Source organism: Cervus elaphus, chromosome 29 (assembly GCF_910594005.1).
Source record: "Cervus elaphus chromosome 29, mCerEla1.1, whole genome shotgun sequence".
Classification (NCBI taxonomy): domain Eukaryota; kingdom Metazoa; phylum Chordata; class Mammalia; order Artiodactyla; family Cervidae; genus Cervus; species Cervus elaphus.
In genome coordinates, this window is record NC_057843.1 from 57,580,360 (window position 1) to 57,595,801 (window position 15,442).

At 41.4% G+C, this 15,442-nt stretch overlaps 1 protein-coding gene and 1 non-coding gene across 2 annotated transcripts in view; one reads left to right on the forward strand and one right to left on the reverse strand.

Moving 5' to 3' along the window:
• Positions 1-2,998: 2,998 nt before the first annotated feature.
• LOC122686370 lies at positions 2,999-3,124 on the reverse strand. The gene has a single exon (XR_006338738.1). It is a non-coding gene; the product is annotated as a U6atac minor spliceosomal RNA (small nuclear RNA).
• Positions 3,125-8,861: 5,737 nt separating this feature from the next.
• The window catches only part of RECK (reversion inducing cysteine rich protein with kazal motifs), a 78,284-nt gene continuing 71,703 nt past the window's right edge, over positions 8,862-15,442 (forward strand). Inside the window, exon 1 of the mRNA XM_043891064.1 lies at positions 8,862-9,044. Within this exon, the coding sequence (XP_043746999.1) occupies positions 8,945-9,044 (100 nt within the window). The 5' untranslated portion in view covers positions 8,862-8,944. The remainder of the gene's footprint in view (positions 9,045-15,442) is intronic.

A 15,442-nucleotide genomic window follows, 5' to 3' on the forward strand; every position in this document is an offset into this window, starting at 1 on the left:
TCTCCAATTTGGGGGTAGCAGTCTGCCCTGTGACCTCACTTCTCTTACAGGTCTAAGAAGAATTGTTGGTTTATCAATAAGTCTGTTCAGATTTTTGCTTGTTAGTATAAGCTACTAACTTGTTAGCTTGTTAGTACAAGCTACTTGGGAGTTGGCATCTCCCAAGCTTCTTCCATGCTAGACCAGAAACCAGTCATTTCCATTTCAAACAGCACTAAAGTGCAGTCAAGTGCTGCTGCTGCTAAGTCACTTCAGTCATGTCTGACTCTGTGTGATCCCATAGACAGCAGCCCACCAGGCTCCCCCGTCCCTGGGATTCTCCAGGCAAGAACACTGGAGTGGGTTGCCATTTCCTTCTCCAATGTGTGAAAGTGAAAAGTGAAAGTGAAGTCGCTCAGTCGTGTCCAACTCTTAGTGACCCCATGGACCGCAGCCTACCAGGCTCCTCCATCCATGGGGTTTTCCAGGCAAAAGTACTGGAGTGGGGTGCCATTTCCTTCTCCAGTCAAGTGCAGATAGATATAAAAATGTTGTCAAGTACAAAATAAGAAGCATTAACATAGCAGAGGAAGAAACAGATGTCAATTTCTACAGAAAACATAATGATTGTATTTCTAAGTATTAACTAGAAAAATATTATCAGTACTAAGAGTTCAGGAAAGTTAAGGATATAGAAATAAGTTCTCAAATGTCAATTGTATTCCTACATTCCATCAATATAGAGCAAAAATAAAAACAGAGATAATATCTTATTTACAGTAGTAAAAGTACCAAATAATTGAGAACAAACATAATTCTAGACATGACAGACTGTGTCAAGGAAAAAATGATGAGTGCTTTGGGAGTGTAAAGGAAGGCAGAGTGATGGACCAGGGGCTTGAGAGTATAAATATAAGACAATAACCTTAATTTTTAAGGTGGAAGCTCTCAAATTGTTGCAATTGGAAGAATTTCTTTAACATTCATATTCCTGGTCTCTAACCTACAACAATTCAAATTTCACTGTGTCTGTGGTAAGGCCAATAGGAAAACTGGGCTTGGAAACAAAGTTGTTTAGTATTTAATTCCCCAGAAGACTCTACTGGGCTTGTAAAGTATAATTGAACAAGGATCTTTTGAAGGTAATGATGTTGGAGTCTTCCTGCCAGATTTGAACTTACTAAAATGTAACAATTACTGAACAACAGACCATTGGCTTTTTTTTTTTAAAGTGTTGATATTTTTTTGTGTGTAAAATCAATGGTTATGAGATGCCAGAAAATTAATTCCAACTATAAGAATTTAATACATATACACATCAGGTCAAAATTAATAGCATGAAAAGGAACCAGTTTTTAATAAACAGTGGGACAACAGTGACATTCAGCTGAGGGAAGGTTTGCCTTTGATCCATACATCACACCACATGCTGCCAGAAACAGGATGGGTTAGAATTAAACGTAAACACCATCGTGATTACACAAAGCAAAAAAGACAACAGAATGACATATTTATTCCAGCTGTGGAAGAGAGCATGATTCATTATTTTGGAAGAGAAAGAGGGTATCAGAATTAAAACAGACATGTTCCAACATACAAAACTCTTGCACAAAACTCTTGAATAATATAGTCTAATCAAGCAAGAATCAAGCTGCTCCCAAATGAAAGTTTGTTGGGCTCTACAAATATTTGATTTGAGCTTCTTTAATGTATAAGCTAAATAACTAAATAACTTTTAAGTAAGACCATGGACACACACACAAACTTGAATTTTGATTTTTGACACACAAGAAACCACTATCACAATAGTATGTGTGTGGTGAGTTGATTCCTTTTCATAGACCTCAGAATAAATCTTTTCCTACCATCTCTGCATATTTCTTTCTTTTTTTTTTTTTTTTTTTGCATATTTCTTTTTGTCTTCTTTGAATGTGTCCTTGATTAGAAAAAGTGTAAATCTGCACTGATCATTTCTCGAATCCAAGCCTATGCTCAACTGCTTGCGTATAATAGTACCAAGGAATACAAATGTGCACTGTTTCCAATTAAGTGTTGGGCAAAGCTCAGAATCATCTGCCTGGTGCATGTTCTCATCACAGTGTCATAGCCAATTGCACAAAGACAAAGGAACATGTAAGTGGTCACACAGTAATAATGTCACATTATATACAGTATTGGAGTTAACCAGACATTTGGGGGTGTTACTTCTCTGACTACATTTATGATGAGGAATTTGAGCAATTATCCAAACTTTATTAGTGAATCAATATTTTTTTATTTTTAATGTCAAACTGGCATTTAAAAAATCAATACAGTTTGTTTTTTAGAGCAATTTTAGGTTCACAGCAAAACTGGGCAGGAAGTACTGACAGTTCTCATATGCCAGGTCCCCCTCTGCCCACATCGTCTCCCACTGTCAACACCCATCAGCAGAACAGTATCTTTGCTACAATCAGTGAATCTACATTGACACATCATCACCCAGAGTTCATAGTTTGGAGTTCACTCCTGGTGTGTAGGTTTGGACAAATGTTTAATAACATGTATCCAGCTTTATAGTTTCAAACAGAACACTTTAACTGACCTGAAAATCCTCTGTGCTCTGCCTCTTCACCCATCCCTCCCCTTTAGCCCCAGGCAATCCCTAATCTTTTTATTGTCTCCACAATTTTGCCTTTTCCAGAATGTTATCGAGTTGGAATCTGAAGGTATGTAAACTTTTCACACTGGCTTCTTTCACTCAGAAATATGCCTTTTAAGTTTCATCCCTTTTTGTGGGTGTTTTTTTTTTTTTTTTTTTGCTGTTGGTATTGGTTTTCTTTTTTTTTATTTCTAACATCGTGATTATTATTCTGTTTTGTTCAGTTGCTAGGTCGTGCCTGACTTTTTGCGACCCCATGGACTGCAACATGCCAAGCTTCCCTGTCCTTCACTGTCTCCCGGAGTTTGCTCAGACTCATGTCCGTTGAGTTGGTGATGCCATCCAACCATCTCATCCTCTGCCACCACCAGCCCCTTTTAAAAATAGTGGTTAGATGCCACAAAGTAGGTATCAATGCCTTAACCGTCTGTGTGTTGTCAGGCAAAAGGGCCTCTTCCATCCTTGTCAAGGTGGGTGCTAACCTTCTCTCCTTCCATACAACACTCTTTGTGGTTTGATTAGCTCATTTCTTCTTATTGCTCAACAATCTTCCATTGTATGGAGGTATCACAGTTAATTTAACCACTTACCTACTAAAAGACATCCTGGTTGCTTCCAAGTTTCAGCAGTTATGAACAAAGCTGCTACAAATATCCATGTGCAGGTTTTGGTATGGACATAAGTGTTCCTGAGTCAGTATTGAAATAAAAATCTCTCAATATTTCTTTTTCAAAGTACCATGTTAATTTGAACAAAGAGTAGTCAGAGAATGCAAGGTGGGCTAATTCAAAAACCAAGACCCTTTGCAAACTACTCATCTGTATGAAGCAGGATTTTCTCTACAACAGGCAACCAAAACAAAGTACAGAAATGGAAGCCAAAACTGGTGTGACTACAATTATCATGCTGCGCTGTGCTTAGTCATTCAGTCGTGTCCAGCTCTTTGGGACCCCATGGACTATAATAGAGCCCACCAGCCTCCTCTGTCCATGGGGATTCTCCAGGCAAGAATACTGGAGTGGGTTGCCATGCCCTCCTCCAGGGGATCTTCCCAACCCAGGGATTTAACCCAGGTGGCCCATATCGCAGGCGGATTCTTTAGAATTTGAGCCACTAGGGAAGCCCAAGAATACTGGAGTGGGTGGCCTATTCTTTCTCCAGGAAATCTTCCTGACCCAGGACTTGAACCAGGGTCTCCTGCGCTGCAGGCAGATTCTTTACCAGCTGAGCTACCAGGGAAGCCCACATTATCAAACATAATTCCCAATTGTAAGTTTTTGTGTTTATCAAAATTTCATTTATTATCTGAATTCTCATTTATGGTCTTTGAACCAATTAATTATTATTAATTATATATTTGAACTGAGAAAATAAATGTAGCACTGAAATGCAGCTTTTTTAATTCTATTTTATATGGTAGGACTCTGTAAGATTTTGTTGGGAAAAGGGTTCCATGGCTAAAAAATAAAAATAATATTTTTTAAGTTTGAAAATTGCTGAAGTAAGCAGGAAAGTAGAGAATGGGGACAATTTCATACTCACAGGCTCATATGTTTAGAGGGCTTACTGGACGTTGGCAAGATATTGTACCAGCATCACAGGCTGAGGTCACAATGTTAAGTTTTATAATGTGTTCTTATTGAATGACTTGGCGTTAGGGCTTCTCTCTGTCCTGTGAGATCTCAATATAGGGGCAATGGGACTGTCAAATACACCGATTCTGCTCCAAGGCATGGGATCCTTTGTTCTCCAAGGTTATAGTCACAGTCAGTAAACGAACAGAGAACGTGATAACACTCAGAAAATGTTTGCTCTGGCTGGGCAGTTGCTTCTGAGTGACAGTTTCTAGTAGGGCTGCACAAATCTCTGATGGACAGTTACTTGTCTCTGCAAGTCCCCTTCCTGCCGAACGACTGCAACTTAATCTTAGTCAATTCAGTAGGATCTCAGCTGAGTCAAGGCCTCTCCCCAACCCCCTCCATAGTTTTGAGAGGAAAATATATAGAGTCAAACCCACCAGCTGGGACTGGGGAAGAAGGCAGGACATCTGGTCCTCGGTTGTCATAATCAATCCCCATTGATGCCTGCATTCTCATCTGGCATCCAGTTGTACAGACCATGCAGACACCAGTTACAGCCTCCTTGTTCTGATCTTGAGGCCTCTTTGGGCTCTCAGCTCTCTCAGCTCCTGGGTTAGTCACTCAGTCGTGTCCAGCTCTTTGCAACCCTATGGACTGTAGCCCGCCAGGCTCCTCTGACCATGGAATTCTCCAGGCAAGGATACTGGAGTGGGTTGCCGTTCTCTTCTCCAGGGGGTCTTCCTGGCCCAGGTATTGAACGTGAGTCTCCTGCCTTGCTGGGCAGATTTTTCACCATCTGAGCCAGCAGGGACAGAAAACCCTAAGCTCCTCTTCTGTGGCATTCTCGGCGGGGGGCGGGGAACAGGACACGTTTGCAGCCGTATCTCCTCTACATGCCCATCATGCTAAGTGCAGGGGAGCTTTATGAGATGTGTCACTTCTCTGAGCTCCACAGGAGACAAGGCTCAGATCCCCTCTTATCTCATATTTTCAAGCCCCTCTCTGGTTCCGTGTCCCAGCCCACTACAGCCTCCCTTTTCCAGCGGCTTGCCTCCTTCCCCATCCCAGTGAGTCACGTTGCTGGGGGCTGATGCGAGTGGAGGGACTGTCTCTGATCGACAAGAAAATGTGTTTAAGCTAAATAAAGCGAGAAAAATCATTTCCATTAAAAATTAACTTCAGCAATGTGTTAATAGTATGCATAAACTCCCAAAACCAATGTATGGGGTCCTAGTTAATTGAAATCAGCAAAACCTGCCATGTTCTTAATCAAAATATTTCCCTTCCTCTAGATACCAAAAAGAAATCTGGAGTTACATAAAGGAATGAAGAGCATCAGAAATGCTTGACATATGGGTAAACATAAAACACAGTTTCTCGTTTTATAAGCTCTTGAATAATTGACTATTTAAAGCAAAATAATAACAGCGCATGGAAGCAAAATGTATGATAACGTTAGCACAAAAGATGGGAGGAGAAAATGGAAGTATACTGGCGTCACGTCTTACATTTGACATGAAGTGATGATTATTATTTGAAGGTGGACTATAATAAGTTAAACTGTATACGATAAACTCTAGCGCGCCTACTAAAAAGTAAAACAAAGACGTAGAGCTGATAAGCCAACAGAAGAGATATAATGAAATAATAAAAACAGCACTCCAAACACTTTATTATTCTGAGAGAAGGTAGGAAAAGTAGGAAAAAGGAAAAAAGAACTGGAGTAAATAGAAAACAAATTGCAAGATAGATTTAAACTCAACCATATATCAATAATTACATTAAATCCAAACACTCGCATTAAAAGGCAAATATTATCATATTAAATTTTTTTTAAAAGCAACCACCTATTTGATTTCTACAGGAAGATTACTTGAAATACTTTATAAAGAAACAAAAGTAAAGTGATGGGGAAACTATAGTGCACCAAGATGAATCAAAAGGTTTGATGGGTTTTATTTATCTGAAATGTAGAAAGATGTTTTCAGCTCAGGACAAAATCATTGATGAGTAACATTTTTTAAAAGTGCCACTTTAAAGATGATCTCTGAGCATTAACCTTTGTTTAGAATGAAAAGTAATTACACCAGCACTGTACAATAGAACTCCCCAAAGTGAAGCATATACATAATTTTAAGTTTTCTAATAGTCACATTAAAAAAAGTAAAAAGAATAACAGTGGCTACATGTCATTATATATTTGTCAAAACCCACAGAATGTGTAAAGCCAAGAATGAACTCTAAGGTAAACTGGGGACTTTGGGTGATAATGATGTGTCAGCGCGGCTTCATCAGTTGTAACAAATGCACCAGTGTGGTGTGGGATGTTGATAGCGGAGGGGTCTGTGAGTATATTGTATGTTGAAGCAGGGGGTATATGGGAAATCTCTGTAACTTCTGCTTAGTTTTTCTGTGAGCCTAAAACCACTCTAAAAAATAAAGTCATTTTAAACAAAAACAAATTTTTTTAAAAAGGTGAAATTAGTTTTAATAACATTTTCAGTTCAGTCGCTCAGTCATGTCTGACTCTTTGCGACCCCATGGAGTGCAGCATGCCAGGCCTCCCTGTCCATCACCAACTCCCAGAGCTTGCTCAAACTCATGTCCATCGAGTCAGTGATGCCATCCAACCATCTCATCCTCTGTCGTCCCTTTCTCCTCCTGCCTTCAATCTTTTCCAGCATCAGGGTCTTTTCCAGTGAGTCAGTTCTTCGCATCAGGTGGCCAAAGTGTTGGAGTTTCAGCTTCAGCATCAATCCTTCCAATGAATATTCAGGACTGATTTCCTTTAGGATGGACTGGTTGGATCTTCTTGCAGTCCAAGGGACTCTCAAGAGTCTTCTTCAACACCACAGCTTAAAAGCATCAATTCTTCAGCGCTCAGCTTTCTTTATGGTCCAACTCTCATATCCATACATGACTACTGGAAAAACCATAGCTTTGACTAGATGGACCTTTGTCAGTAAACTAATATCTCTGCTTTTTAATATGCTAGGTTTGTCATAGCTTTTCTTCCAAGGAGCAAGCATCTTTTAATTTCATTGCTGCAGTCACCATCTGCAGTGATTTTGGAACCCAAGAAAATAATCTGTCACTGTTTCCATTGTTTCCCCATCTATTTGCCATGAATTGATGGGATCAGATGCCATGATCTTTGTTTTTTGAATGTTGAGTTTTAAGTCAGCTTTTTCACTCTCCTTTTTCACTTTCATCAAGAGGCTCTTTAATTCCTCTTCGCTTTCTGCCATAAGGGTGATGTCATGTGCATATCTGAGGTTATTGATATTTCTCCATGCAATCTTGATTCCAGCTTGTGCTTTGTACAGTCAGGCATTTCACATGATGTACTCTGCATATAAGTTAAATAAGCAAGGTTCTTGTTTTCATACTAAGTCTTCCAAATCTGGTTCCAGCATATTTCAGTTTGGAATTGCTATGTTTCAAGTACTCAACAGCCACATGTGGCTAGTGGCTACCATATCAGCGCAACTCTAGGTTTTTTGACTCTTCTCGCCTAGGGAGGAATGGGATATAAGGTGAGATGAAACTGGTAAAGGTGATTGGGTCTAAATGCTGAAAGCCTCTGATACCATGTTGAATAACCGTACATCATTCCATCCTGTAAGTAAAGAGGTGGTCTCTCAGAGAAGCAAGAGGGTTGTTGCCAGAACAAACGTTTTAGAAAGATTATTGTAACTTATTCACATTTTCCTAAAGGAGACAATAGATAGAGACCTAAAGGACATACAAACGAACTTCTATATGTGGACTTTGGTTGGTGCTGGAAAACTGTAAAAGGAAATTATGAGACAATAAGGAAAATGTAAACACTGGATATTTAATGATATTCCATATTTTAAAACGTAACTGTGGTTATGTTTGTTTTTTGTCTTTTTAAGGAAGAGGAAAGGAAAAAAGGTATTACATAATTGACAAAAGGAAAAGAGGGGGAGAAGAGAGACATAGGAACGGGGTGGAGGTTGGAGAACGCTTTGATAATAAGCGGACCCACCTCCAAATCGTTTCTTAAAGTCTAAACCCAGCCTGGCCTTCAAGGCTCTCCATATTTAGATACACAAGCATTCCCCTCTCCACATTGTCCTGATGGGAACATCAGGTGTCCTTAGAACATCAAAGACACAGTGAAGCTACACGTGCCGAAGAGATTTGGTGGCGAACTCCTGCCTGGGCTCTTGTCAGGAGACTGTCAGAGGCAGAGCCCCTCCGATTTCAGGGGAGGGGGAGTTGTCCCGGATGACACGCCCTCTTGGGGTGTGAGACAGCGTCCGGCAAAAAGGATATTAAGATGACTGAAGTACGTGAAAGGGACAATTCCCTTTGGTTCAGCCTTGGCCTGTGCCCCAGTTCTCAGAACTTGCGGTGACCTTGGGCTGATGGTCTCTTCGCTGAGCCTCAGTGACCGCATCCGCAAACCTCGGGAGGTCGAGGCGTTCTTAGGACCCTGGCAACCCTGACATCCTCTGACTCGCCTCTTGGAGAACGCCGGCTGCCAGATTCCGCCGCAGAAGCGGACAGATAGCTCGCTGGGCCTTAACAAAGAGCGGGGTCTCGGGCAGGTTCCCGCCCCCAGCAGGTTTTGGAAAATCCTTGCGGCCGAGGGGCGGGGTTTCGCGCCGCAGCCAATCACCGGCGGTCCGGGCCACCAGGGCGGGGCCTCCGCGAGTTGCCGCGGCGGGCAGGCTGGGTCCGAGCATCTAGCGGCCCTGGAGCCCCAGGCCTGGACATGGCGACCGTCAGGGCCTCCCCGCGAGGCGCGCTGCTGCTTCTCCTGACGGTGGCTGGGGTCGCGGAGGTGGCAGGGGGCCTGGCCCCGGGCAGTGCGGGTGAGTAACTGCTGGAGCAGCGGTTCGGGGAGGTCCAGAGCGGTCTCCTCCGCTCTCCAAGATGGCGCGGAGCAGGGGGCGGGGGTGCCGGCGACCCCCAGACCCGGTCCAAGTCTGCTGACCCAGGGTCGGGAGGTCCCAGCAGGCGGCGGGAGGGACTGAGGCGGGGCGAGCAGGACCCCTCTCCACCCTCCCTCTTTCCGCCCAGATCCCCTGAACTGGAAGCGGTGACCTGGGTTCGAGGCCTTCCTATGTCACCCACCGAGCAGGAACCCTCAGCTCAGCCCGTATCCCCTCATCCGGCTCGTGTCTCTGTCCGGAGAACGTGGAGTGCCTTCGCCCAGGACCGTCGCGAGGGTGGGACGGGATTTTGGAGGGGCCGCCGCCTTACCGCCACCCTGGCCAGTTACTGTTGCTTGTTACTTGACCCTCGGTTCAGAAAGGCCAACCTCGGGCAGCGAGCACTTGTGTGCCCTCCAGCCTGACTGACTTCTGAAGTCTCAGGCAGAGACTAGGTCCAAGTCTTCTAAATCCGATTCTGCTGCTCTTCGCTGTAGGTATGCAGTGTTTCCAAGACAGCGCTGGACTCTGGCAGGAGAGAGATTAGATTTCAGGGAACTCTCTCTGTGGGGGCTGACTTGAGGAGAGTTTTGTTCTTGCTCTGGAGGAATTAGACCACGAGTGGATAGGAAGCTGTTCAGTGCTTACTGAGTGTCTCCCACGTGCAGGGTTTTAGGAGTTGTTGCCAAGTCTGCTCTCCAGGAGCTTTAGCGAGCGGGTGGGGTGCCACAAGACAGGAGCGGCTCCAATTCCGGGCAGAAGTATCCAGATGAAGCGATGAGGGCTGTGGCTGCACACAGGAGAGAGAGGATGATAATCCACTCAGGTTGGGAAGAAAATTGAGTGATGCCCCAGCTTCACTCGATATTAAAAGATGGCTGGGATTTATACATGCAAAAGTGGAGGAGAAGTGCATTGCTCACAAGGAGACACACCTGGAAAGAGCAAAATCAGCCTCAACAGGTTTCGAGATAGCTTACAGAGTTAAAGGATTTTGTTTAAGTGAAGCATATTTAAAGAAGGGAGAGAATTGTCAGGAGCCTGGGGTTAATTATAATTGAGTTCTAACAAAGCTGTCAATTAGACAACTCAAAGGAGAAAGAAAGAATGCTGTATATTTGGGGCTAAATCAGCTTACTTTCCTGGACCCTATATTTCTCTTTAAGTTAAAGAAATTGAATTAAAGCACTTTCAAAGTTTTGATTCATTAGAAAACTAGTTGCCTGTTATCCCACAGCTGGTCAGTTCTGTGGGAAATAGTAGAGTAGAATATGGTTAAGAGTATTTGAACAAATTTAGTTAGCTTTATTCTTTGTGCTTTAATATCTACATTTATTGTATATAAAGATTCTCATAGATTTTTATTGTGATAATTGAGATAATACATGCATATTAGCTATTAAATAAGTTTGGGAAACACTGTACACTGTACCCCTCTCTTATAAATTCACAAACAGGTTAGGTTCACAATAATTTGCAAAGATTCCTGTGGTTAAACTTGGTGCTGGGAGAATGGAGAAATGGGGAAATGACTGCTAATGAGCATGAGGTTTCTTTTCAGGGTGATGAAAATGTTTGAAATTGAAAAATAGTGAGCACAAGTCTGTGAATATACTAAAAACAACTGAATGGTACACTTTAAAAGGATGAATTTTATAATGTGTTACTGTTAAAAGGTAGACGGGGTCATATTAAAATTGCAAGTTTATTTGAGCAAAAATCTATTTGAATTTGGACAGTGCCAAATGGGAAGTAACAGGAGCTCAGGAAGGACTTTTATAGAAAAGGTGGAGATGAAGCAAGGAAATATTTGATTGGCTATGGTTTGAGCAGGTGTCTTATTTGGGAAAGCCCAGGTGACTGTTCCTGATTGATTGTCCTTAGGATTCTGATCTTTTAACCTTGGGGCATTATAGGCTTAAGTTTTGGTTTACTTAGGTAGGCTACTAAGGAATTGACCACCTCAGTCTAGTGGTATCCTTGTTTGATTAATTTAACGTGACTTTTATCTCAGTAAAATTGTTATGCAAAGAAAGAAACTTGTTTGCTTAAAGAACTGTTTTTTTCTTCATAGCACCTCAATCCCAATTTAGGAAATTCTGGGCTAGCAGATTTCTAAAGGCCCTACCAGTTCAAAACATCCATGACAACACAGAATTTGCATTGTTTGGTAAAAAAGGAAAACCCCCAAGTTTGATGTAAAAGTGAGAATTGTCTCTTGTACTAAATTCTTAGGCATATGTTGCCTGCTTCCTTACATAAAGGACACTGAGTAATATAATGAACAAAGGCTTCCACTGTGGATTTGTATAAAGTGTGGAAAATGTTCCTCAATCCTAGACAAAAATTAAGAAAACAATATTAAATTGTGTTTCAGTGAAGGCCTGACTTGTATTCCCGCTCAGTCTTCGTTCTCATCTCCTTACCCAATCCAAGGTTGGGTAATCCTGTCTCCTCTGGTATAAAACATTTTACAAGTCTTATTTGTTCTGACTTGGAGATTTCATTCCTGTTGGAGGAGAGGGAAGGAATGATTTGACTTGCTAGTTATTATCTCTTGTGAAGTTTGGCCACACCCTGTACATTGGAGTAATGCCACACTTCCACAGTGTACTTTCTGGTCTCCTTGACCCCCAACTCTCCTCCCCAGCACCTCTAGTGTTTCCTTTGAAGGATGGGCTGGAACCCTGTGTTACAGTCTGAGAATCTGTGTGTCATGGCACCTGATAGTAGCTCTGTTTCTATCTAAGATATTTTCTAATAGTACTAAAGAGAGAAAAATGTAACATTAAGGTCTAGGTTTCAATAAGTTGACATTTAAGAAATTATGTAATAGCCTAGGATCCTGAAAAAGAGTGTAATGAATTTTAAGTTAGAAAAAGTGACCGCCTATCTGGGGGAATGTAATAAGAAACAGATCCTCTTTCCTTTCAAACAGAACTATCTTGGCCCACACTGTAAAAGGAGCTAAAATTGGTGAGAAACCAGATATAACAGTTTATTCTGGTATGCTACTAAAAGTTCCTGTCTTATAGTCATAGATTTAAAGTCTTTCATTAATCATACCTTTCACCCTTTGCCACTTTTTTTTTTTTTCCTTTGCCACTTTTTGAAGAAAGTGGAATGATGTCAAACAGGTGGTTTTTATATATTATAAATGTGGTTTTTTAAAAGAGCAAAATAGATACTGCAACAGTTTATTCAAAAAAATGTGCATGCTTACTATATGTCAGGCACTGTTTTAGGTTCAGGGTTACTGCTTTCAAGGGGCTTAGATTTCTAGTAGAGGGGGAATAGACTGTTGTTCAGTAACTAAGTCATGTCCAACTCTTTTCGACCCCTTGGACTGGAGCTTCCCTGTCTTTCACTATCTCCTGGAGATTGCTCAGATTCATGTTGATTGAGTTGGTGATAGAAAATAAACATAAATAAAATGATTTCTAGTAGTTATAAATATGCTGTGAAGGAAGCTAGAGGGTAGCATAAAGAATTGTGTGAGTAGTGAGGAGTGGTTCTTTACATAATGATGTCAAAAAAAGCTTCTTTGAGAGGGTAAAGTTCTGAACTGAAATCTAAAGACCAAAGGTGCTGTCCTTAGGGAAAGATCAGGGTGGGGACCAGAAAGTGCACAGGCCCTGAAGCAAGAAGAAATTGAAGGTCAGTATGGTTTCATCATAGTGAGCAGGTGAATCAGCCAGGGCTAGGAGAGTCAGAAAACAACAGAATGGGAAAGACCAGAGATCTCTTCAAGAAAATTAGAGATGCCAAGGGAACATTTCATGCAAAGATGGGCACAATAAAGGACAGAAGTGGTATGGACCTAACAGAAGCAGAAGATATTAAGAAGAGGTAGCAAGAATACACAGAATAACTATACAGAAAGATCTTCATGACCCAGATAACCATGATGGTATGATCACTGGATTAGAGCCAGACATCTTGGAATGTGAAGTCAAGTGGGCCTTAGGAAGCATCACTTCAAAAAAAAACTAGTAGAGGTGACGGAATTCTAGTTGAGCTATTTCAAATCCTAAAAGATGATGCTGTGAAAGTGCTGCACTCAATATGCCAGCAAATTTGGAAAATTCAGCAGTGGCCACAGGACTGGAAAAGGTCAATTTTCATTCCAATCCCAAAGAAAGGCAATGCCAAGGAATGTTCAAACTACCACATAATTGAACTCATCTCACACGCTTGCAAAGTAATGTTCAAAATTCTCCAAGCCAGCCTTCAATAGTACGAAAACCATGAACTTCCAGATGTTCAAGCTGGTTTTAGAAAAGGCAGAGGAACCAGAGATCAAATTGCCAACATCCATTGGATCATCGAAAAAGTGAGAGAGTTCCAGAAAAACATCTACTTCTACTTTATTGACCATGCCAAAGACTTTGGCTGTGTGGATCACAACAAACTGTGGAAAATTCTTAAAGAGATGGGAATACCAGACCAACTGACCTGCCTCCTGAGAAATCTGTATGCAGGTCAAGAAGCAACAGGTAGAACTGGACATGGAACAACAGACTGCTTCCAAATCAGGAAAGGAGTACGTCAAGGCTGTATACTGTCACCCTGTTTATTTAACTTATATGCAGAGTACATCATGCAAAATGCTGGGCTGGATGAAGTACAAGCTGGAATCAAGATTGCTGGGAAAAATCTCAATAATCTTAGATATGCAGATGACACCACCCTTATGGCAGAAAGCAAAGAAGAACTAAATAGCCTCTTGATGAAAGTGAAAGAGGAGAGTGAAAAAGTTGGCTTAAAGCTCAACATTCAGAAAACTAAGATCATGGCATCTGATCCCATCAATTCATGGCAAATAGATGGGGAAACAATGGAAACAGTGACAGACTTTATTTTTGGGGGCTCCAAAATCACTGCAGATGGTGACTGCAGCAATGAAATTAAAAGATGCTTGCTCCTTGGAAGAAAAGCTATGACCCACCTAGACAGCACATTAAAAAGCAGAGATGTTACTTTGCTGACAAAGGTCTGTCTAGTCAAAGCTATGGTTCTTCCAGTAGTCATGTATGGATTTGAGAATTGGACTATAAAGAAAGCTGAGCACTGAAGAATTGATGCTTTTGAACTGTGGTGTTGGAGAAGACTCTTGAAAGTCCCTTGGAGTGCAAGGAGATCCAACCAGTCCGTCCTAAAGGAAATCAGCCCTGAATATTCATTGGAAGGACTGATGCTGAAGCTGAAACTCCAACACTTTGGCCACCTGATGGAAAGAACTGACTCATTGGAAAAGACCCTGATGCTGGAAAAGATTGAAGGCAGGAGGAGAAGGGGACGACAGAGTATGAGATGGTTGGATGGCATCACTGACTTGATGGACATAAGTCTGAGTAAGCTCTGGGAGTTGGTGATGGACAGGGAGGCCTGGCATGCTGCATTCCATGGGGTCGCAAAGAGTCGGACACAACTGAGCAGCAACAGAATTGAACTGAACTCAGGAGAGTTGGACACAGCTGAAGCGATTTAGCACACACGCATGCAGGTAGTACTGAGCCTTGCAAAAAGCCACATAAGGACTGTGGATATTATTGTATGTGCAAATAGAAACCAGTGGACCTTTAAGAGATGTATGCTTTCATTTCTGTTTTAGATCACACGGACTGCTGAATAAAAAAAGTTATTTTAAGAGGGTAGGAATAAAAGCAGAGCTATTAGGCCACTGTAGTAGTCGAAGCAGGAGATAATAATTAGAGTGATGGTGGAGATTAAAGAGGACAAATTCAGAATATATTACTAATGGATTGGATGTGGAAAGTGAGGGAAACAGGAATTAAAGATTATTTCTAGATTTTCACCTTGAGCAACTTAGTGGAAAGTGTTGCTATTTACTGAGGTCAAGATGATGGGGAGAAGTAAGTTGGAGGTTTGGCAGGTGAGTCAGGAAGAGAATCAAAATTTCTGTTTTCTTACATGTTTAAGGTGGATATTAGGAATAATTCCCCTTGGTCCATTGCTTACTAAATTAAATGTCATACCTGTAAGTATTCCATTGAGCAAATATTCGTTGAGGGGTTAATAGTGCCAGACACCGTGACAAGCATTAGGTACATAGTGTGGTAAACGAAAACAGATGTGGTCTCTGCTTTTATGGGGTTTATGGTTTAGTTTGAATATCAGACATTAAATATCACCAAAAAGTGTGTAATATCTGCATTACTAGTATTGTGTAGTTATATTAGTACATTTCCATTTATATTCTAAATCTGAATATATTTGAGGAAAAATCATACGATTTAGTCAAATAGGTAGTACATGATGTAGAGCACATAACTTACATGAAGAAGACTTCAAGAAAAGTGTAACAAGTATTAGGA